Consider the following 18,219-nt stretch of genomic DNA (forward strand, 5'->3'; position numbering starts at 1 on the left):
CAAATCAGAGGCAGTACAGGTGTGGAGGGAGGTGGTGGTGAAGCAGACTTCAATGTTGCAGGGCACATAAGTTCCAGACATTGGATGGTGTCACAGAGGGGCAAAGTGTGAGAAAACAAACAGATGGACCAAGGATAGGTCTTTGGAGGATTCCAAAGATAACAGTGCAGGAAAAGGAAGAGAAACCATTGCAGCAAAGTCTATAGTTACAACTGGATGGTTAAGAATAGAACCAGTTGAGTGCAGTCCCATTGGAAAGAAGGCGTTTTGGAGGATGGTGTGGTCAACTCTTGTCAATGGTTGCAGGCAGGCAGAGAAGAATGAGGAGGAATTGTGCACCATGGTCAGTCAGAAAGGATGCAATTTTTTGAAGTTGATTAGGGCAGTTTCACTGCCGCAGCAGGGCAGAAAGTGTATTGGAGAATTCAAACATGGAGTTGCAGGAAACATGGGTTCAAGTCTTCAGAGAGGAAAGGGAGATTGGTGATAAAGTGGTCGGTGGCAAGGACAGAGGTCATGGGTTATAGAACATACAGTGCAGGAGGCCATTCGGCCCATCGAATCTGCACCAACCCATTTAAGCCCTCACTTCCACCCTATCCCTGTAACCCAATAATCCCTTCTAACCTTTTTTGGACACTTAGGGCAATTTATCATAGCCAATCCACCTAACCTGCATGTCTTTGGACTGTGGGAGGAAACCGGAGCATCCGGAGGAAACCCACGCAGACACGGGGAGAACGTGCAGACTCCGCACAGTGACCCAGCGAGGAAACAAACTCGAGACCCTGGCGCTGTGAAGCCACAGGGCTATCTACTTTTGCTACCGTGCTGCTCAAATGATGGCAGAATTGATAGGGGTCTTTGATAGTATCCGAGGAGTAGGGGCAGGAGATCAGGCAGGGGTGGTCAGCATCGTAGTGGGTAAGCATTCGATTGTAGGAGGTGGAACTCATGGACTAGATGAGCTTTGAGAGGGGATGAGGTGTATCAAGCTAGAGAAAGATGCAATTCTAGAAGCAGAAACAAAATACTATAAAAATCACCTGTATAAGTGAGACTGTGCCATCGGGGTTGCTGATTGTCTGTACCACTGTCTGAGAGGGGACGAGATGGGCAATATGTGTCGGCGGCTGTGTCTGCTGATCTTCAAAAGCATACAGCAAATCCTCTCTGCCATGCTGCTTGTAACAGTTCTTAACAATCGTCCTCAGTGCCTGTGTCCAGGAAACCTATGGGAGAAAATTCAACCTTCAAATATGGTCATGTAAAATATCAGATCACAAATTTGCTGCATTTGTCCTTCCCCCACCCCTGAAAAGCATTGATTCTTCGCAGGAGTCATTAGATAGCAATCAGCAGCAGACCGATTTACATAGAATGCACAACTTGGAAACATTGGGCCCAGCTGCAAAGTGCTGGTGTTTATGTTGTGCACAAACCTCCTCCTGGAACTAACTCCCTGAGCATGACTATCCACTGCTTTCTCCCCCAGGTACTTATTGAGCTGCCCCTTAAATGCATCAATGTTATTTGCACTTGTGGCAGTAAGTTCCCCATTTTAACAGCTAACTGAATATAGATGAATCGGAGGCAATACATTTTGGTAGGAAGAATAAGGGCTGGGATTCTCCCCTACCCAGACGGGCAGGGGGGTCCCGGCGTGACGGAGTGGCGTGAACCACTCCGGCGTCTGGCCTCCCCAAAGGTGCGGATTCTCCGCAGAAATCGGGACACGGCGGGGGCGGGATTGACGCCAGCCCCGGGCGATTCTCCGACCCCCCGGGGGGTCGGAGAATTCCGCCCAAGGAGTTCACACCCCATGAAAAAAAAAGTGTCTAAATGGAGTAGAGGAATAGAGGGGTCTGGTACAGACACACAGATTATTAAAAGTAGTGATGCAGGTTAATAAGGCCAGAAAACAATTCAGGAGAAACTTCTTTATCCAGAATAATTAGGGTGTCGAACTTACTATCACAAGAAGCGGTTGAGACAAAGAGCACAAATGCTTTCCTGGGAGGTAAAATAAGCTCATGATAGGATTAGGTGAACAGGGGTAAGAGGAGGTGCGTGTGGAGCATAAGCAGCAACACAAAGCCATTGGGTCAAACAGCCTCTGATGTAAATAATGTCATATCGCTCTCAGTAAAGTTTTTCTCCTGAATTCCTCATTAAATTTATTGGTGACTACATCGGAGTTAATATGTTGCTATCCACCCTGTCCATACCTCTCAGAATTTTGTAGACCTCAATCAGGTCCCCCCTCAACCTCCGTCTTTCCAACGAAAACAATCCTAATCTACTCAACCTTTCTTCATAGCTAACACCCTCCATACCAGGCAACATCCTTGTGAACCTCCTCTGCACCCTCTCTAAAGCATCCACATCCTTCTGGTAATGTGGCGACCAGAACTGCACGCAGTATTCCAAATGTGGCCTAACCAAAGTCCTATACAACTGTAACATGACCTGCCGACTCTTGTACTCAATACCCCGTCCAATGAAGGCAAGCATGCTGTATGACTTCTTGACCACTCTATCGACCTGCATGCCACCTTCAGGGTACAATGGACCTGAACTCTCAGATCTCTCTGCACATCAATTTTCCCCAGGACTCTTCTATTGACCGTATAGTCCGCTCTTGAATTAGATCTTCCAAAATGCATCACCTCGCATTTACCTGGATTGAACTCCAACTGCCATTTCTTTGCCCAACTCTCCAATCTATCTATATTTTGCTGTGTTTTCTGACAGTCCTGCTCGCTATCTGCAACTCCACCAATCTTAGTATCATCTGCAAACTTGCTAATCAGACCACCTATACCTTCGTCCAGATCATTTATGTATATCACAAACAACAGTGGTCCGAGCACGGATCCCTGTGGAACACCACTAGTCACCTTTCTCCATTTTGAGACACTCCCTTCCACCACTACTCTCTGTCTCCTGTTGCCCAGCCAATTCTTTATTCATCTAGCTAGTACACCCTGAACCCCATACGACTTCACTTTTTCCATCAACCTGCCATGGGAAACTTTATCAAATGCCTTACTGAAGTCCATGTATATGACTTTCCTCATCAATTAACTTTGTCACTTCCTCAAAGAATTCTATTAGGTTTGTAAGACATGACCTTCCCTGCACAAAACCATGCTGCCTATCACTGATAAGTCTATTTTCTTCCAAATGTGAATAGATCCTGTCCCTCAGTATCTTCTCCAACAGTTTGCCTACCACTGACGTCAAGCTCACAGTCTATAATTCCCTGGATTATCCCTGCTATCCTTCTTAAACAAAGGGACAACATTAGCAATTCTCCAATCCTCCGGGACCTCACCCGTGCTTAAGGATGCTGCAAAGATATCTGTTATGGCCCCAGCTATTTTGTCCCTCACTTCCCTCAGTAACCTGGGATAGATCCCATCCAGACCTGGGGACTTGTCCACCTTAATGCATTTTAGAATACCCAAAAGTTCCTCCTTCCTTATGCCGACCTGACCTAGACTATTTAAACATCCATCCCTAGCCTCAACGTCCGTCATGTCCTTCTCCTTGGTGAATACCGATGCAAAGTACTCATTAAGAATCTCACCCATTTCTTCTGACTCCACGCATAAATTCCCTCTTTTGTCTTTGAGTGGGCCAATCCTTTCTCTAGTTACCCTCTTGCTCCTTATATACGAATAAAAGGCTTTGGGATTTTCCTTAACCCTTGTAGCCAAAGATATTTCATGACCCCGTTTAGCCCTCTTTATTGCGCTTTTGAGATTTGTCCTACTTTCCCGATATTTCTCCAAAGCTTCATCAGTTTTAAATCGCCTCAATCTTATGTATGCTTCCTTTTTCATCTTATCTAGTCTCACAATTCCACCCGTCATCCATGGTTCCCTAAGCTTGCCATTTCTATCCCTCATTTTCACAGGGACATGTCTGTCCTGCACTCTGATCAACCTTTCCTTAAAAGACTCCCACATTTGAAATGTGGATTTACCCTTAAACAGCTGCTCCCAATCCACATTCCCTAGCTCCTGCCGAATTTTGTTATACTTGGCCTTTCCCCAATTTAGCACTCTTCCTTTAGGACCACTCTCGTCTTTGTCCATGAGTATTCTAAAACTTACGGAATTGTGATCGCTATTCCCAAAGTAATCACCGACTGAAACTTCAACCACCTGGCCGGAATCATTCCCCAATACCAGGTCCAGTATGGCCCCTTCCCGAGTTGGACTATTTACATACTGCTCTAAAAAACTCCCTTGGATGCTCCTTACAAATCCTGCTCCATCTACGCCTCCAACACTACACGAGTCCCATTGAGGTGCTGTATTGGACAGTGCTCCCCAACCCAAGGCAGCGTCCCATTTTCCCGAATGTTAATACATCCCGGCTGAAAACAGCTAACAAGGTCCACTCCAAGTAAATGTAGCTGGAGAGGAATGATATCGATAACCACTTGTGGTGCTGCTGTTAGCTCAATAGCGATCTTAAAAATTTACATTCCAAATTTGAGCAGTGATAGGTCGGGATAGATTTTTTTTAAAATTCATTAATGGGAAATGGTCAATATTTATCACCCATCCTTAACTGTCCTTGAGAGATGGAGGTAAACCACCTTCTTGAATCACTGCAATCCTTACGATGTGGGTACACCCAGTGCTGTTAGGAAGGGAGATCGAGGAATTTGTTTTTGGTCAATGGTAACCCCCCCCCCCCAGATTTATTGGTAATATATTCATCAATGGTATTGAATATCAAAGGGAGATAGTCAGAAACTCTCTTGTTGGAGATAGTCATTGCCTGGGCACTTGTGTGACATGAATGTTCTTTGCCATTTAATAGTTCAAGCTGAGAGTTGCCGAAGTTGTGTTGCACGTGGATTTGAGAAGCTTCTTTACCCAAGGATGGATGGATAAGAATTGCAAATCCAGTCCTGCATTATTCATCATTTACCAGATTACTCCCGAGATATTCCTCATGGTCCAGCTGGATGAGGAATCTCTCAGTAGTCCGGTCAACAAAGACAAATTAGCTATCTATGCTCTGCAACATTGCACCATCACAAATCCGTCATGTAGCTGGCACAGCACGATTGCCAGAAAGAGTGCATAAAAATACAGATCTGCCACTGGTAGGAGACATCACCCACCCAGCAAATGCCTCATCTCAAGGCAGCCAATCTGGACCAAACTGCCCAAGCTAGGCAGTTCTGCTGCGGAATGAAGGAAGGACCTGAAAAACAACATCAACAACGCAACGCAGAATCATCAGTTGGTTGATGATCCCATGTTGGAAATTCCAGGCTTCAACCCTCTGCCTGGTGAATGGGTCAAACTGAACAGGTTTCGCACTGGAGTCCGACCTTGTTGAAACAACCTCTCCTGTTGGACACACCGTAACTCACCCCTGTGCAACTGCAGCGAAGTGCAAACCATGGTGCAGATAATCGACAAGTGTCCCGATCTGTGCTTCAGTGGTGCTCTCACTGCCCAACACCAGGCTGATGAGGAGGCCGACAACTGGCTAACAAATTCCAAATTTGACATCTAGCTGTTCCTCAGTGGTAGTAGCATAGGGAACATGAGCATGAGCCCAATGAATGAGAAATGGTTATCCCAAACTTCTTCTACACACAATGTGAAGTCTTTATCATAGGAACTAGGGTGCAGGAGGGGGCCATTCAGCCCCTTGATCTGCTCTGTCATTCAATTAAATTAACTATCGCAAATCCACTTTTCTGTGCCATTCCCTTTGATATCACCAGTATCTAGAAATCTGTCGATCTCGGCCGTGAACATACTCAAGGGGCATACCAGAACTAGAAGCAGGAGTAGACCATTGAGCCTGCTCTGTCATTCAATATGATCATGGATGATCTTGGGCTTCAACTCCACTTCCCCGCTTGCTCCCCATATCGCTTGATTCCAAAAGGCCAAGAATTTGTCTATCCCTGCCTTGAATACAATCAGTGACGGATCATCCACAACCGGCTGGGGTAAGGAATTCCAAAGATTCATAACCCTTTATCCTGATTCCCTGACAAGTTGAAACAATCTCACAGCAACTAACCCATCAATCCCCCTTAGAATAGTGTACCTTTCAATGAGATCATTTCTCATTCTTCTAAGTGCCAGAGAATATAAGCCCAATTTACTCAGCCTCTCGTCATAGGACAACTTCCTCATCCCAGGGACCTTTGCTGTACTGCCTCCAATGCAACTGTATTCTTCCTTAAATATGGAGATCAAAACTGCACACAGTATTTCAAGCGTGGTTTGACCAAAGCCCTGCTACAACTGTAACAAGACTTCTTTATTCTTTATAATGTAAGAGAATTGGCTGACTGGCAGAAGGCAGAGAGTGGGGATAAAGGGGTCTTTTTCAGGATGGCAGCCGGTGACTAGTGGTGTGCCTCAGGGGTCTGTGCTGGGACCAAAACTTTTCACAATATACATTAATGATCTGGAAGAAATAACTGAAGGACTGTTGCTAAATTTGCAGATTATCTAAAGATCTGTAGAGGGTCAGGTAGTATTGAGGAAGCAAGGGGGCTGCAGAAGGAATTGGACAAGCTAGGAGAGTGGGCAATGAAGTGGCAAATGAAATACAATGTGGAAAAGTGTGAGGGTATGCACTTTGGAAGGAGGAATTTAGGTGTAGACTATTTTCTAAATGGGGAAATGCTTAGGAAATCAGAAGCAAAAGGGACTTGGGAGTCCTTGTCACAATTCTCTTAAGGTTAATGTGCAGGTTCAGCCAGCAGGTAAGAAGGCAAATGCAATGTTAGCATTCATGTCAAGAGGGCTAGAATACAAGACCAGGGAGGTACTTCTGAGGCTGTATAAGGCTCTGGTCAGACCCCATTTGGAGTATTCTGAGCAGTTTTGGGCACCGTATCTAAGGAAGGATGTGCTGGCCTTGGAGAGGGTCCAGAGGAGGTTCACAAGAATGATCCCTGGAATGAATAGCTTGTCATATGAGGAACAGCTGAGGACTCTGGGTGTCCTCGTTGGGAGTTTTGAAGGGTGAGGGGGGATCTTATTGAAACTTACAGGATACGACGAGGCCTGAATAGTGGACGTGGAGAGGATGTTTCCACTTGTAGGAAAAACTAGGACCAGAGGACACCATCTCAGACTAAGACAGAGATGAGGAGGAATTTATCAACCAGAGGGTGGTGAATCTGTGGAACTCTTTGCCGCAGAAGGCTGTGGAGGCCAAATCACTGAGTGCCTTTAAGACAGAGATAGATAGGTTCTTGATTAATAAAGGGATCATGGGTTATAGGGAGAAGGCAGGAGAATGGGGATCGGAAAATATTCCATGATTGAAAGGCGGAGCAGACCCGATGGGCCGAGTGGCCTAACTTTGCTCCTGTGTCTTATGGTCTTATTCCTGTACTCCGATCCCCATGGCAATAAAAGCCAACATGTCATTTGCCTTCCTAATTGCTTTGTGTTCCTGCATGCTAACTTTCTGCGTTCCTTTTGCCTGCTCTCTTACCCATCTACCTGGGATTCTACTCATTAAGACTCTTCCCCGTAAGAAAACAGAACTCCAGAATATTTAAGTATTTTCAGTTTTATGGCGGAACTGCAATAGAATTGGGGGCCTTGGTAAAAATACATTTACCCAACTGTCACTACTCCCATGTTACAAAATGCTGATTCCTTAAAGGTAACAGGCGGGCTACAATGATTCACATTGAGATGGGAAATCTAACAAGAACAGTGAGTGCAGAGTTGTAAATTTCCTTTGTTCATTGTCTCCCTACAGTCTGGTTCAGGTCAGAAGACCCCGCTATCGAGTACAAATGTGCCAATTCATTGATTCTGCTTACCCGCTGTTTCTGCTCCTCCGAGCGCACATCGCTGCGAACATTGGCCCACGGAATGTCCTCGGGCCACCACACAGGGCGGCAGCTCTCCTTCCCCCAGCCAGGCTTCCCTCGCCCTGTTGAGTATTTCAGCATCTCCGGAATGAACGCACGGAGCTGAGCCTGGAGGAGTCAGAGAGAGAAGAATGGTAATATAGCCAGTTAAATGTTCGTGGGGAATGGATTTCTCAGCGATAGGGGATAGAAAGACGCAGAACTTTGGCATAGTTAAACAGATAACTGAAAATTACTTTGGTGCAAGAGATTGAGGTGAACAAGAGACAGTGCTCTGTGGGTAATTTTAATTTAGGGAGCAGCGATATACATTCTTCTTCTGATCCTATATATTCATGGTTTGCTGAAGATACCAACTTCAGCTCATTAAATTCTGACTCCATTGTGGGGTATAGTAGCAATACTATATTTGATGAGTCAAAAAATGATGTCAAAAGCACTGAGATTGAAGGTTTCAGTGGTATCACGCGTCCCTTCCACAGCATTCTATTATCTTTGACTTCTTTTTAAATGTGCTTGTAAAGTTGTTACTGCTAAGAATCAGAATATATCTCAACTGAAGACATGATATGTAAATTTTTCTTACTGAAGAGGCGATTAGTTCACATTAATGTATTTGGAATTTTCTCATCCAAAAAGTAGGTATCTCAAAAAACTACCTGGTCTCATCCATTAATAATGTCCTTCATTCTGCCATTCGCACCTCCTCTACACACATCTTTAAGTTTCTTTAGTAAAACCGGTAACTGCTGGAAATGCTCAAGCAGGTCTGGCAGCAATTGTGGAACAATAAACACATTTAACATTTCAAATCCAATACTGTTGGACTCCAACGTTAACTGTGTTTCTCTCTCCACAGATGCTGAGATTTTCCAAATGTTCTTTTTATTTCAGATCTCCAGCATCCTCCACAGGGCTTTTGCTTTTATTCTTGTTTCTTTACTTGCCTCATTACCACTCCCTTTCGGACACACCTCCACTCTTAATCACATCCTTTTACAGATCTCCCCTTTTGGCTTGCTATTGGCATTTCTAACTTTTCTCAATGTTGATGAAAGGTCACCAACTTCACAGTACGAGAACGAGGGGGCACAGCTTTAAAGTGATTTGCAAAAGAAGCAAATGTGGTGTGAGTAAAAGCTTTTTTACATAATGAATGGTTGGGGTCTGGCATGCACGCCCTGGAAGTGTGGTGGAGGCGGGTTGAATTCAGGAGGGCATCAGATGCATACTTGAATGGAAACAATGTGAAGAGGTACGGGAAAAGGCAAGGGAATGGCACAAAGCCAAAATGCTTGTTTGGAGAGCCGGTGCAGAGACGATGGGTCAAATGGCCTCCTTCTGCGCCGTAACAATTCTGTGATTCTATATTTCCAGCATTTTGTTATTATTCCATCATCCAGTGCTTTGCTTTGGTGCATCATCCATATGATTATGTAGATTATTTACATTCAGATCTGATTAATGCAACAACTGAACTAGATTTAGGTCATCAGTGTGTAAGCCAAATAGATTCATTGTCCATGTACTCCGTTTCCATTCTTGCTAAGAAACTAAAACCTTTGGGTGGCATGGTGGCGCAGTGGTTAGCACTGCTGCCTACAGCGCTGAGGACCCAGGTTCGAACCCGGCCCTGGGTCACTGTCTGTGTGGAGTTTGCACATTCTGTCCGTGTCTGCGTGGGTTTCACCCCCACAACCCAAAGATGTGCAGGTTAGGTGGATTGCCCATGCTAAATTGCCCCTTAATTGGGAAAAAATAATTGGATACTCTAAATTTATCAACAAAAAAAAACTAAAACCTCGTGCCCCATGGTTATTTCCATCAGCTTTCTTTCTCCACGATCTCCCTCGTCAGTTCAATTTTCTTCCCATTTGTCTCTTTTTGTGCTGCAAGCACAAAATCTTTCTGGGATATGTGGCACAGAATGACAATTGCCAGTGAAGGGGCAAGAAACCAGTGGCTTGAATTGTTTTTAGCCTGTAGTGACCTGGCACATTATTAACTGGGACCTCTTTGAAGATGGGATGATCCAGTACAATTAAAACTTTGAAGTTTTCTTGATGGCTCACCTGGAAAGTTGCAGCTTAAACCCTTAAGTGTCGCTGTTTAAATGATCTTAGTTGGGGGTAGAGTGTGTTAGTTCACCATTTGGTTCCTTTCTGAAATGTCTGCCCTTCACATGTGAGCCTACACTTGGAATGTAGAGAAGATACCTGACTTGGAGGGAGGGTGCAAAACCATAGATGTTGCAGTGAAACATGACCCTCCCCTAACATCCACACAAAAATATTTTCAGCTGGGATCAACGAACAACTGGGAGCAGGTTCCTTCCTAACTCAACAAAATCCTACCTCAGCCCGCTTAAGGTCTCCGAGGCGAGGCTGCTTGGTTCCTGCCTTGGGGAACTTGGGCAGGAACATAGTTAAGTGAGTTTAACTGCACACTTAAATATGCAAATCTGGGTCCGGCCCATTGAGTGGGATCCAGATAGTGACCTTTTACGAGATCACGTTGGATCTTGTGAGGCATAACTAGCGTCACAAATTTGTGAAAGTTCTCTCACGAGATATACTCCCCCCCCCCCCCCCCCAATATCAAGTCAGGAGCGGCGAGGCCGTTAGATCGTACCCAAAGTGTAACCGCAGTGACAACACTGTGCTCCATTGTACCACGCATCAATTTTCTCACATTACCCCAGCCTCGTCCATTAGGAAACTGCCAGTCAACGATGTGGATTCAATCTCCTTTTCTGGATGATTAATAACAGTCCACACTTGGGCAGCACAGTGGCACAGTGGTTAGCATTGCTGCCTACGGCACTGAGGATCTGGGTTCGAATCCCGGCCCTGGGTCACTGTCCGTGTGGAGTTTGCACGTTCTCCCCGTGTCTGCGTGGGTTTCACCCCCACAACCCAAAGATGTGCAGGTTAGGTGGATTGGCCATGCTAAATTGCCCCTTAATTGGAAAAAATAATTGGCTACTCTAAATTTTTTTAAAAACAATCCACACTTGGTGTAGCATCAAGGCCAAAGGACCCAGCTAATCTCAGGCAGAACTGCGCAGCTTTGTTACAACTGAGCTCGGTAACCCATGGCCAGGATTGGGTTAAGATTTTTTATGTTAGGCATTCTCCTTGGCTACAACTGGGTACAAAATGATGCTACTACATTTACTTTAAAAAAATTCTATTTTTTTAAATTTAGAGTACCCAATTATTTTTCTCCAATTAAGAAGCATTAGTGTGGCCACTCCACCTACACTGCACATATTTGGGTTGTAGGGGTGAGACCCACGCAGGGGAGAATGTGCAAATTTCACACGGACAGTGACCCGGGGTTGGGATCGAACCCGGATCCTTAGCACTATGAGGCAGCAGTGCAAAACCGTGCCACCTTGCTGCTGCATTGAGTAATGGCACACTCGTCTCTGCATTTGAAAGTAATGTATTCTCCGTCAAGCATATCGAGAGTTGTAGCAGAAATGTGCTAAAATGCTATAGAAATGCAGATCGAGTCCAAACACAATCACCCAGGCAGAGAGAGAGAGTGAGACTGACTTTCATTTGAATCTAGCTTGGCAGAATCAAAGGCCAGATTTTTCACAAAATGGCCATTCCTGGAGATGAATAAACCTCAATTACCAATGGAGGATTACAGTTTTAGTAACCTGCTTTGTGTGTTTTTTTTTCAAACTACCTCCTCTCCTTAACTGCTCCTAGGATCCTTTGGCCAGTTTCCAGATGGTTTTAATTATAGTGGTAGGAGTGCACAGGGGCTGCAGCAGCTTGAGGCTCTTGTTAGGAGGGTCCTTTTATATAATCCGCAGGGACACAATCAGCAAACAGCATCATACCTGGCTCAGCCCAACACGCTAATTAGTAGCTCACGGCAACCGCCTCACCTGGCCCACTCAGTAACAAGGAAAATAAAATACACGCACACTTGCGCTGCTGGCATTCACTAAACACAAGGTACTGCTGAAATTAGGGGTGGCACGTGACCATGGCACACCTGCCCACAAGTGCTACCTAAAGACAGCCAGCAACAAATTCATTTCCCACAAGACGCCAATCCTCAGCTTAATTAAAAGGCAAGACGCGTATTTTTCTATGCTGTGTTTTAGCACGATTCAACTGAAGAAGCTGTCAACTGCCCAACGAATCTAGCCTGGGTGAGAACTTGTGGCACTTCAGTTTCTTTAATGAATCCCTATGCCCTTGGCACCAGTCATCCATTGCACGCCAGAGAGGCGAGAGGCAGTAGCAGCTGGAGATATATTCAACCTAATTTTCATGCCTTATCTAAATAATATACTCTTTCTCCTCTCTTGAAGGCATTCACTTGTACTGGGGTCCAGTCCCACAGGTATCTACATCGCTCTGGTATTTTTGTTAAGGTGGTCAACTCTTTGCATGTGACTCTTAATGGTGACTGCTGGAAGTTATCCAACCAAGCCATCAAAACCAAGTTGGATACTGTTTCCACCCAACATATATAGTTAAAATCATAGAATGGCTACAGCGCAGAAGACCAGTCAATCAATCATGTCTGTGTTGGCTCTCAGCAAGAGTAACTCAGTTAGTCCCACTCCCCAGCCTTTTTCCTGAAAATTCTCTCTCCTCAGTTCCTGATTCAGTTCCCCTTTGAAAGCCACAATTGAACCTGCCTTCAGCAAACTCTCAGGCAGTGCATTTCAGATACTAACCACTCGCTGTCTATGCCACCCCTGTTGCTTCTTTTGCCAATCACTAAATCAGGGTCTTGTTCTCAACTCTTCAGCCAATGGGAACAATTTGTCTCTCCATGCTCTGTCTAAACCTGCCATGATTTTGAATATCTCTATCAAATCTCCTCTCCAGGTGCTGGATGGGATGTCAATTAAGCGGGCTGCTTTGTCCTGGCGCACAGCTCTTTGGGTGTTGTTGCTAATTTGCTTTGTAGTGTTAATTGAGGGAAGAATGTTGGCCAGGACAGTGGGCGAATTCCTTGAATAGTGCAACAGGTTCTATAATGTCCAATAGAATGAAAGGAGGGGAATAGCAGAGCTTGACGTAAACCATAGCATTCCTACACTGCAGAAGGAGGCCATTCAGCCCATTGAGTCTGCATCGACCAAACCGTACGCCGCCCCATAACCCACACATCGTTGGACACCAAGGGGCAATTTAGAATGCCCAATTTTGCAGTTAGGAAGGCAAATGCAATGTTAGAATTCATGTCGAGAGGGCTAGAATACAAGTTCAGGGATGGACTTCTGAGGCTGTATAAGGCTCTGGTCAGACCCCATTTGGAGTATTCTGAGCAGTTCTGGGCCCCTTATCCAAGGAAGGATGTGCTGGCCTTGGAAAGGGTCCAGAGGAGGTTTACAAGAATGATCCCTGGAACAAAGAGCTTGTTGTATGAGGAATGGTTGTGGACTCTGGGTCTGCATTCGTTGGAGTTTAGGAGAACGAGGGGGATCTTATTGAAACTTACAGGATACTGCAAGTCCTGGATAGAGTGGAAGTGAAGAGGATGTTTCCACTTGAAGGAAAGACTAGAACCAGAGGACACAATCTCAGGCTAAAGGGATGATACTTTAAAACAGAGATGAGGAGCAATTTCATCTGCCAGATGGTGGTGAATCTGTGAAACTCTTTGCCATAGAAGGCTGTGGAGGCCAAATCACTGAGTGTCTTTAAGACCATAAGACAGGGGGCAGCACGGTGACGCAATGGTTCGCATTGCTGCCTCACGGCGCCGAGGCCCCAGGTTCGAATCCCGGCTCTGGGTCACTGTCCGTGTGGCGTTTGCACGTTTTCCCCGTGTCTGCGTGGGTTTAACCTCCACAACCCAAAGATGTGCAGGTTAGGTGGATTGGCCACGCTAAATTGCCCCTTAATTGGAAAAAAAATAATTGGGTACTCTAAATTTATTTTTAAAAAGACCATAAGACAGGGGATTGGGAACCTGAATTGTAGCTCCAGTATAGAGGAGGTTGAGAGCAGTGAGGTCATGAGTAAGGTTTCAAAGTTGCAGGAGTGTACCGGCAGGCAGGAGGGTGGTTTAAAGTGTGTCTATTTCAATGCCAGGAGCATCCGGAATAAGGTGGGTGAACGTGCGGCATGGGTTGGTACCTGGGACTTCGATGCTGTGGCCATTTTGGAGACATGAATAGAGCAGGGACAGGAATGGTTGTTGCAGGTGCTAGGGTTTAGATATTTCAGTAAGCTCAGGGAAGGTGGTAAAAGAGGGGGAGGGGTGACATTATTAGTCAAGGACAGTATTACGGTGGCAGAAAGGACGTTTGATGAGGACTCGTCTACTGAGATAGTATGGGCTGGGGTTAGAAACAGGAAAGGAGAGGTCACCCTGTTAGGGATTTTCTATAGGCCTCCGAAAAGTTCCAGAGATGTAGAGGAAAGGATTGCAAAGATGATTCTGGATAGGAGCGAAAGTAACAGGGTAGTTGTTATGGGGGACTTTAACTTTCCAAATATTGACTGGAAACGCTATAGTTTGAGTACTTTAGATGGGTCTGTTTTTGTCCAATGTGTGCAGGAGGGTTTCTTGACACAGTATGTAGATAGGCCAACGAGAGGCGAGGCCATATTGGATTTGGTACTGGGTAATGATCCAGGATAGGTGTTAGATTTGGAGGTAGGTGAGCACTTTGGTGATAGTGACCACAATTCGATTATGTTCACTTTAGTGATGGAAAGGGAAAGGTATATACCGCAGGGCAAGAGTTATATGATGCGATGAGGCAAGACTTAGGATGCATCAGATGAGGAGGGAAACTGCAGGGGATGGGCACAATGGAAATGCGGAGATTGTTCAAGGAACAGCTATTGCGTGTGCTTGATAAGTATGTACCTGTCAGGCAGGGAGGAAGTGGTCGAGCGAGGGAACCGTGGTTTACTAAAGTAGTTGAAACACTTGTCAAGAGGAAGGAGGCGGCTTATGTAAAGATGAGACGTGAAGGTTCAGTTAGGGCGCTCGAGAGTTACAAGTTAGCTAGGAAGGACCTAAAGAGAGAGCTAAGAAGAGCCAGGAGGGGACATGAGAAGTCTTTGGCAGGTAGGATCAAGGATAACCCTAAAGCTTTCTATAGATATGTCAGGAATAAAAGAATGACTAAGGTAAGAGTAGGGCCAGTCAAGGATAGTAGTGGGAAGTTGTACGTAGAGTCCGAGGAGATAGGAGAGGTGCTAAATGAGTATTTTTCGTCAGTATTCACACAGGAAAAAGACAAAGTTGTCGAGGAGAATACTGAGATACAGGCTACTAGACTAGAAGGGCTTGAGGTTCATAAAGAGGAGGTGTTAGTGATTCTGGAAAGTGTGAAAATAGATAAGTCCCCTGGGCCGGATGGGATTTATCCTAGGATTCTCTGGGAAGCTAGGGAGGAGATTGCTGAGCCTTTGGCTTTGATCTTTAAGTCATCTTTGTCTACAGGAATAGTGCCAGAGGACTGGAGGATAGCAAATGTTGTCCCCTTGTACAAGAAGGGGAGTAGAGATAACCCCGGTAACTATAGACCAGTGAGCCGTACTTCTGTTGTGGGAAAAGTCTTAGAAAGGTTTATAAGAGATAGGATGTATAATCATCTGGAAAGGAATAATTTGATTAGAGATAGTCAACATGGTTTTGTGAAGGGTAGGTCGTGCCTCACAAACCTCATTGAGTTCTTCGAGAAGGTGACCAAACAGGTGGATGAGGGTAAAGCAGTTGACGTGGTGTATATGGATTTCAGTAAAGCGTTTGATAAGGTTCCCCACGGTAGGCTATTGCAGAAAATACAGAGGCATGGGATTCAGGGTGATTTAGCAGTTTGGATCAGAAATTGGCTAGCTGATAGAACACAAAGGGTGGTGGTTGATGGGAAATGCTCTGACTGGTGTCCAGTTACTAGTGGTGTGCCACAAGGATCTGTTTTGGCGCCGTTGCTGTTTGTCATTTTTATAAATGACCTGGAGGAGGGCGTAGAAGGATGGGTGAGTAGATTTGGAGATGACACTAAAGTCGGTGGAGTTGTGGACAGTGCGGAAGGATGTTAGAAGTTACAGAGGGACGTAGATAAGCTGCAGAGCTGGGCTGAGAGGTGGCAAATGGAGTATAATGCAGAAAAGTGTGCGGTGATTCATTTTCGAAGGAATAACAGGAAGACAGAGTACTGAGCTAATGGTAAGATTCTTGGTAGTGTGGATGAGCAGAGAGATCTCGGTGTCCATGTACATAGATCCCTGAAAGTTGCCACCCAGGTTGAGAGGGTTGTTAAGAAGGCGTACGGTGTGTTAGCTTTTATTGGTAGAGGGATTGAGTTTCGGAGCCATGAGGTCATGTTGCAGCTGTACAAAACTCTGGTGCGGCCGCATTTGGAGTATTGCGTGCAATTCTGGTCGCCGCATTATAGGGAGGATGTGGAAGCATTGGAAAGGGTGCAGAGGAGATTTACCAGGATGTTGCCTGGTATGTTGGGAAGATTTTATGAGGGAAGGCTGAGGGACTTGTGGCTGTTTTCCTTAGTGAGAAGGAGGTTAAGAGGTGACTTAATTGAGGCATACAAGATGATCAGATAGGGTGGACAGTGAGAGCCTCTTTCCTTGGATGGTGATGTCTAGCACGAGGGGTCATAGCTTTAATTTGAGGGGAGATAGATATAGGACAGATGTCAGAGGCAGGTTCTTTACTCAGAGAGTAGTAAGGGCGTGGAATGCCCTGCCTGCAACAGTAGTGGACTCGCCAACACTAAGGGCATTCAAATGGTCATTGGATAGACATATGGATGATAAGGGAATAGTGTAGATGGGCTTTAGAGTGGTTTCACAGACCGGCGCAACATCGAGGGCTGAAGGGCCTGTACTGCGCTGTAATATTCTATGGTCTACATAGGAGCAGAATTAGGCCACTTGGCCCATCGAGTCTGCTCCACCATTCAATCATGGTTGATATTTTCTCATCCCCATTCTCCTGCGTTCTCCCCATAACCCCTGATCCCCGTAAGACAGAGATTGATAGGTTCTTGACTAATAAGGGAATCGGGGGTTATGGGGAGACGGCAGGAGAATGTGATGAGAAAATATCAGCCATGATTGAATGGCAGAGCAGACTCGATGAGCCAAGTGGCCCAATTCTCCTCCGATATCTTATGGCCATATTCACTTAACCTGCACATCTTTTGACACTAAGGGGCAATGCAGCATAGCCAATCCACCTAAATTGCAGATATTTGGACTGTAGGAGAAAACCGGAGCACCCGGAGGAAACCCACGCAGGCACAGGGAGAAAGTGCAAACTCCACAGTCACCCAAGGTTGGAATTGAACCCAGGTCCCTGGCGCTGCGAGGCAGCAGTGCTAATCACTGTGCCCCGCGCTTGTTTCATTAACAGGATGGCACCTCCAACCCTGTAGTGATTATTCAGAACTACTTCACGTAGCAGCATGGATCATGCACTCAAGTCCTGAAATGGAGTTTGAACTCAAAACCTCGCAAACCGTGTGGTCGAGACGTGCAGGCCAGAACAGCCCCGGTTTTTAATCACCTACCTGACCCAACTGACCTCATACTGGCAAGGGTGACGTTCAAAATTCAAGGATAGATGGAGCTGATAAAACCTTTGTGCATGTGAAAAAAAGAGGGGGGGACCAGCACTCGAAAAAAGTCCCAATTTTAAAAGTATAGTAAACAGGGAAGCCGCACATAAAGCCGGGCCAGTGGGCTAAGGTGCAGAGGTGGCAGGTGACCAGTAAAAACCAATATTTTTCGGAAGGAACATGTAATGCAGAGGAGGAGGAATGAGGAGAACAGCTGTTAAGAAGAAAACTGAGGTAGAGAAGAGAGTCCACTTGTGCCGAAGCTTTCAGAAGACTCAGCTCTACTTCCTCCTCCTTCCCCCTTATGCCTCGTCAATGCAAAACAGGCTCAGCTCACCTGCGTCATTTTGTCCACAGAGACTGGGATTCCATCAATAGTCAGTGCTGGAAGGTCAGAATTAATCTCCTGAGGCGCGGGAGCATGCTCTGCCAATGCTGACTCCAGATCTTCCAGGATCATGCTTTTATACTTGCGTACCTGTGGGAAAGCCAGAGATTTTAGGTAAACAACCTGCAGGGTGGCGACCGAGGGAACCGGTGCTAGGCAACAGCCTGCTCCAGGTGCTCCGCAGCAATGGCCTGTGCCAGCAAAACATGGTCGCATCTGCTGCTGTGAATCAGAGGGAAGGTGATGAGGGAGGAGAGGGAGGTTACTAACCAGCACAGGCAACCAGGAATCGGAACAAAGCCACAATAATTACTATCAGAGTACTGAACAGCCACGTCAGTGTTTCAAGGACAAATATCTCCA

The 18,219-nt window shown here is 45.7% G+C and overlaps 1 protein-coding gene across 6 annotated transcripts in view; it reads right to left on the minus strand.

The window, feature by feature from the left end:
• nrf1 (nuclear respiratory factor 1) overlaps nucleotides 1–18,219 on the minus strand; it is an 80,622-nt gene that overhangs the window by 38,803 nt on the left and 23,600 nt on the right. For all 6 annotated transcript variants that reach the window (XM_038811785.1, XM_038811782.1, XM_038811784.1 and 3 more), the window contains exons 5-7: nucleotides 17,806–17,946; nucleotides 7,838–7,996; nucleotides 1,047–1,232 (exon numbers count right to left, since the gene is read on the minus strand). In XM_038811785.1, coding sequence (XP_038667713.1) covers nucleotides 1,047–1,232; nucleotides 7,838–7,996; nucleotides 17,806–17,946 — 486 coding nt within the window. The remainder of the gene's footprint in view (nucleotides 1–1,046; nucleotides 1,233–7,837; nucleotides 7,997–17,805; nucleotides 17,947–18,219) is intronic.

Source organism: Scyliorhinus canicula, chromosome 11 (genome assembly GCF_902713615.1).
Source record: "Scyliorhinus canicula chromosome 11, sScyCan1.1, whole genome shotgun sequence".
NCBI lineage: Eukaryota > Metazoa > Chordata > Chondrichthyes > Carcharhiniformes > Scyliorhinidae > Scyliorhinus > Scyliorhinus canicula.